Here is a 6,000-nt window from a genome sequence, read left to right as displayed (position 1 = left end):
TGGGTTTTCTGGGTGTGTCTCTGTATAGAATGTGTGCACATATCTCGGTGGATGAGTGATTTTCAATTCAACGAATAATTATTGCCAGTTTTGTGCTCTGCAAGAGCAGCACAGTGGTGCGACAGGCAAGGAGCGTACATATCTGCATTGTGTATATATCTGCATTGTGTGTCCGCTCTGTGTGTCTTTGGGAATGTGTTCCTGGCACCCTTCCTGCGTTAACAGGGATTTTGGTGTGTGCATGTCTGTGTGACAGTGCCTGGGTTCTGTGTGCGCCTGTTTGCTCGCTTTCCAGCTTCACTTGTGCCCGCAGTCGGGCTCTGCACGTGCGCCAGCCTCCCTGCGCACGTCCCCAAGTGACCCGTGCGCGGTGTGCAAGGACCTCAGGGTCGTGTGCACTTGGTGCGCTCGTGCCTGTCTCTCCGCACGCACGAGGGCACTTCCACATGTCTGGGTGCACGTCCCACTCGGTGTGTGCACGTTGCGTGTGCACGCCGCCCGAGTCTGTGCGCAGGGCCCTTCTCGCGCGCGCGCTCCGGCCTGCGGGCGGCCAAGGGTCGGCGCTGGGCTCCACGCGTCTCCGGGGCGGCCCCCGCCCCCCCACTCCCGCGCCCGGCCGCGGGCCACTGCGATTGGCCGCCCGAGCCCCCCCGGCCGGCACCCCGCCCTCCCCGCGCCCCCCCACCCGCGCGCCCGCGGTCCCCGCTGTCCCCCGCGGTTTCGGCGAGGCCGCGCCGCGCTGCGCTCCGCTCCCATTGGCTGCGCGCGCCTTTGTGTGGCGGCAGCTGCGGCCCCAGCGCCTTTGAATGTCGAGAGGGGCCGGAAAGGGAGCCTGTCCATGGGCCATCTGCCTCCGCGCCAGCCGCCGCCCCGCCGCCCGCGCCCCGCGCTCCGCCTCCCGCCCCGGCGGCTCCCGCAGCCCCGCCGCCCGCGCCCGCGCCCCGGAGCCGCGCCACAAAGGGCCCGCGCGCAGCCGCCGCGCGAGGAGCCAGGATGGTCCTGGTCCACGTCGGCTATCTCGTGCTTCCCGTGTTTGGCTCTGTGCGCAACAGAGGTATCGCTTTTTCCTTTCGGGGTCCGCTTCGGAGCGTGGGTGGCCGCGGGGGCGGGCGCTGCGGGCGGGGGGGCTCCGGGCACACCCGCGGGGATCAGGCGAGCAGTCTCTTCTCCCCGTTCTCTTTTGGGGGGACCCCCGAGTGTGGAGGCGGCCGACCTCGTGGGAGCTTTTGCAGTGAAGTTAGGCTCTGGTGAATCCCCAGCCCCATTTTTTATTCTTTGCGGCGGATGCAGTTCCTCCCAGTCACAGCCCCTTCCCCGAATACCTAGCCCTGTATGATCGAAAGACGGAGAGAGACTCATGACTGTGTGTGTGTGTGCGCGCGCGTGCGTGTGTTTCTGTGTGTGGAAACATACTTGGTTTTCCATGATTTGCTGTTTTTGAGGTACATGTGTGTTTTGTGTCATTTGTGTTTGTATTTCATTCTTTGGCCGTTGATACCGAGGACTGACTAGCTGGGATCTGGTATCTGCCCCATCCCAGGCCCCAGCCCCCACCCTCTCGTGGGCACTTGCATGATTTCCAATCCCATTCTTTTCTCCCTTTAACCCTTTAAGTATGTGTCGCCCTTGTGCTATCCCCTTTAGCCCCCATTGTCTTTGTATGACAGTTGCATTCAGGGGTTCAAGATGCGTGTGTGTGTGTGTGTGTGTCTGTGTGTGCAAGAGTGTGCACGCCTCGGAGAGTCAGACATGCACTGCTCTGCACCCCTGGGCCCAGACAGAGCGCGGTGCCCGGTTCTTGGGTGTTGCTGTGTGCGAGGATGAGGTGGGAAGCTGCCCCATGGTCAGGCCTCTGCCCCGGGCAGGCATTGGCCAAGCAGCAGGCCGGCGCAGGCTTTGTTTTTAACTGTGATATATGGGGTGTGTTTGCACGGTCCCCTTCCCCACATCCCTTTCCCTCCCCTTCTGCTACAATAGCTTGATTTCCCCCTCTTCTCCCCCCCACCCATTTCTTCCATTTCCTTTTAATCAAAAATTCCCACCTCCCAAAGTAAATCCGAGATGCATCTAGATTCTTTTTTTTTTTTTTCCTTTTTGTATTCTGCGTCTGGACTCGCAATTTCTCTTCTTGGAAATGTTTCTTCTTTCCTTTCCCACTCCACGTCTCCTTAAATCCCTGCGGGCTAAAGCCCTCCCCCCGCCCTCCCTCACGCACAGAATGATGTCTTCCCCCTGCGACCAGGGCTGCTCCACCAAGTCTGAGTGGGGGGTGGGGTCGCGGGGCCAGCACTTCAGTGCGCCCCAGGGGCCCGATTGGGCGAGAAAATGAAAGCCCAGCCCTCTTTCTTCCATCCCAGCTGTCCCAACCCCACGCCTCTCCCCGGAACCTAAAAGGCAAGGTTGGCCCTCTTAGGCCTGTTTGAACCGCAGTTTTTTTTGTGTGTGATGATAGAATGATGACATTCTGCATTTATCAAATCTTTTTTTTCTTCATTGTGTAGCTCAGTGAATGGTCAACTCGCTGCTGTGTGCGCTGTGACCCTCTGCCTCCGCATTTAGCTGTATTGTGACACCCCTCTTAACCATCTCCTGTCTCCATCTGAGGAAGGCATTGCTATTTAAGCGGCAGTATCCCCTATCTCAGGCCGGCCTAGCATTGGGGGGCGATGGAGGGATGGGTGTGTGGGGAATAGGAAGGGGGAGGGCCTGGATGAGGTCCTCCTTGAAATGCCAATCCCTCCTGCCCCAAATCACAATTATGTCTTATTACTTGGCATTTCCTCTGAAAACGGGTGTGGAACATTACACTAGGCAGAAATTCAAAAATGATTAAGAAGGATGTTGAGCCTGAAAGTATAATTATCCTGATTAAATCATTATCATCCTCATTAATACCACCAATCTCTAAATGCCATTGCAGGATGCCGATTCTGTGTTTTGAAATTCAAATTGCTCAGCTGCCTTTACCTTTTATTTTTAATACCAACCACCACCCCCAAACAAACAAAAAAAATCCAACAGAATAAATTCTGCCTGTCAGTCAAAGTTTACTTTCATGGCGAACACGCCCACAGGAAATTCGAGGGCTGATGGTGACTCCGGCTGTGGGTAAAATTTAGCACAATGTGATAAGAATTCATGACCTTCGGATAGAGGATACTAATGCTTAACCCAACAAGGTCCTAAACCACAGTCTTCTTGTAAAACTATTAGATAGCTTGCCAGCTTAAATCTGTTCTTTTTAGTTTCCATTGTAGTAGTATAGGATGTATGTAGGCCATTTCAGAATAGATGTAGAGAAATAACCATTTTTGTATCTTCATCTTGTTTAGCCGAGTACATTGCACTGTAAATCCCTGTTAAGTGGATTCCTTTTGCCTTGGCTTGGAGGCTGTAACCTCCCCATTTCCCACTTAGCTGGGTGGTCATCAGTTAGCTTCCTGGTAGCACCCAGGCATAAGTGAAGAGATTACATATAACTGGAGGCAAAAAATAATATAGATGAAAATCTTTGATGAAATGACAGTTGCTGCTACTCCGTAGCCTCTGAAAATTTGGTGCAGCAAGGTCCCTGGCTTAAGGGGGAGCCATACCAAAGTGTCTTAATTGTTTAGTCGGACAATGTCAAGAGCATCTTGGGACATTCGCCGTGGCCCGCCGAGCTGCCCCTTTAACAGCCGGCTGCCTTCTGTGGTCTTGTGGGCCAGACCTGCTTGAAACAACAAACAAAACAGAGCAATAATGAAAGAAGAAGGCCCCTAACTTCGAGGGCCCTTCCAAAATAAAGTCCCAAGTGGCCTCCCCAGATTGCCATGTGGCAATCTGAAAGAAAAGGGGTGGAGGGGGGAAGAAGAAAAAAGAATTCCCAGCAAAATGGTTTTCCATTAAACAGGGATAGCGTGTTCTGCTGTGCTGAATTACTTCCTGTTCTTATTTTGTGGGTAATTTTTTCTGTATCAAATATCCTTTTGGTTGTGTATCTTTTTCACCTTTTCTTGTACTAAAACTAAAGCATGATCTGTATTTTTTTACATTCCCCAGTTGACAATGTACAGCGCTCGGTTAGAGATGTTACCCTGCTGAACCGTACTGTGGTCGTGTAGCCCGGGCCATCTGCTCATTGTACGCTGCTTTTGTTCTGTTGCCCTTCGAAGCATGGTGGGCCCAGCCTTTTTTTTTTTTTTCTTTTTCTTTTTTTGTATCGTGTGCATGACAACATTGTTACACACAGAATCCACTAATACTAATATACAATCTCTCAATAAAGAACTAGTTTCCTATATTAACCTAGTGTGCTTTTTCTCTTGCTGTTTTCCCATTTATTGTTGTATCCTGCTGTTTAGATATCCCCCCTTGCTTTTCTATCCCCACCCTCACCCACCCACCACTCCCACCTCCCATTGTAAGATTTCGAGTGAATGCCTTTTTCTTTTTCTTTTCTTTTTAAATTTTTTTCTTTTGTTTTGTAGTACAGATATGGTAACCTTAATTTCATCTAGTCCATATCTTTTTATAATAGGTGTCTGGGGTGATGGGAGGGTCAGTTGTCCTCTCACACCCAAACAGCTCAAATGGGTAGAGAAAATCCCTATCTTTGGCCACCTGTGTAGCCAGGAGCCTCCACATTTCATCTTGGTTTCCAAATTACACTGTCACTCGGTTTTATTATGCTGGTGAAGAGAAGGGGATAGAACACTTAGTTGAGAAAAGGGATACTGTTCTTAACTAGCAATCTTATAGCATTTCAGACTTGCCTGACAAACCCATTTTTAGTTATGTTTTAACTTTTACTGTCTCATTGATTGACTGTTCTTCTAAATCATGCTGGGGTGACATGTTACATGTAGTTGAAGCCATGATCTGGAATTTTAAAGTACCCTTTCCTGTGTGCATAGTTACATTCTTGGGACTGGCAACGTAAGTTTTACATTCAGATGTTGCATCAGGAAGAGTTTGAAAGAGAAACCCCCACATTCATCCCAGGGCCAGCAGCCTGACCTGTTAGCATAGAAATAAGAGGGTCTATGCCCTCTGCAGGCTGGGAGCCAGTTAAAGCTGATTATAGCCTGGTCCCTGACAGCTGCCTTATCTGTGGCCCTAGTGCTTCTCTTTGAGAAAGAAAGCCAGAACTCTGCCATTGTCTGAGTGTGTGTGTGTGTGTGTGTGTGTGTGTGTGTGTGTGTGTGTGAGTTTGGGAAAAGGGAGGGATCAGGAGGGAAGTCAGGACATGTCCCTAAATTGAATTGGAAAAAGAATCCTTAAAATGTATCTTTGTCCCATAATTACATTTGAGAAGCCAGTAGAGAGGTATTTTTTTTCCCCCAGAGTGGAACCTAAATTCAAGCATTTGTCAATTATACCTATTCAATTTCGGCCCAGAACAAGCCTTGCTAAATGAGGCATTTTAGACACTGAGGAAATCAGTTGATTAAAGAAATTCACGGTTCTTTCAAAGGGTCATCATTTTGGACCTGCTTTTCCTTGGCTGACATACCTCTCCTCCCGCCCCTTCCCTGCCCCTCCTCTGGGCTGTCTCACGGGCTTGCCTCTGCCCCTCTGCCAGGGTTCCTTGCCTTCTTTGTGGCTTGGTGCAACTTGGTGCAACTCTCCTCTCCCCCCATGGCTGCCCTTGCTGCTCTAGCCCTTTGTTCTCGCGCTCTCCCCAGCCCGAGTGGGAAAGCTGAGCTGATTTACTGTGACACATGGACACACATGGACGTCCCCAGGGGAGGGCATGCTGTAGTTGTACAAGAAGAGATACGCAGGTCTTCGAGGATTTGGTTTCTTTTTCTTCTCCTCATCCTCCTTTTATTTTTGTTTACACGAAACTTTACATGTTGTACCTAGTTTAAGAAATACAATAAACCACTCCCAACCCAACCTCCATAATAAGAAAACCACCTAAGTCAGGTGATCACCCTGTTTTGTCCTAAGGAACAGTGGCTTAGATCAATATTAACCAACTCCAAGATTTTATTTTTTCTAAGTTAGTGTTATGTG

General features: G+C 50.4%; 1 protein-coding gene across 1 annotated transcript in view; it reads left to right on the top strand.

Annotated features, from left to right (window-relative positions):
* Nucleotides 1-557: 557 nt before the first annotated feature.
* Nucleotides 558-6,000, top strand: part of ARK2C (arkadia (RNF111) C-terminal like ring finger ubiquitin ligase 2C) — a 96,993-nt gene continuing 91,550 nt past the window's right edge. Inside the window, exon 1 of the mRNA XM_081079011.1 lies at nt 558-1,054. Coding sequence (XP_080935137.1) covers nt 994-1,054 — 61 coding nt within the window. The 5' untranslated portion in view covers nt 558-993. The remainder of the gene's footprint in view (nt 1,055-6,000) is intronic.

The sequence above is a fragment of the Rhinolophus hipposideros genome (genome assembly GCF_964194185.1).
Source record: "Rhinolophus hipposideros genome assembly, chromosome: 17".
Lineage (NCBI taxonomy): Eukaryota > Metazoa > Chordata > Mammalia > Chiroptera > Rhinolophidae > Rhinolophus > Rhinolophus hipposideros.
Note: the sequence above shows the minus strand (reverse complement) of the source record. Positions and strands in the feature narration are given on the sequence as shown.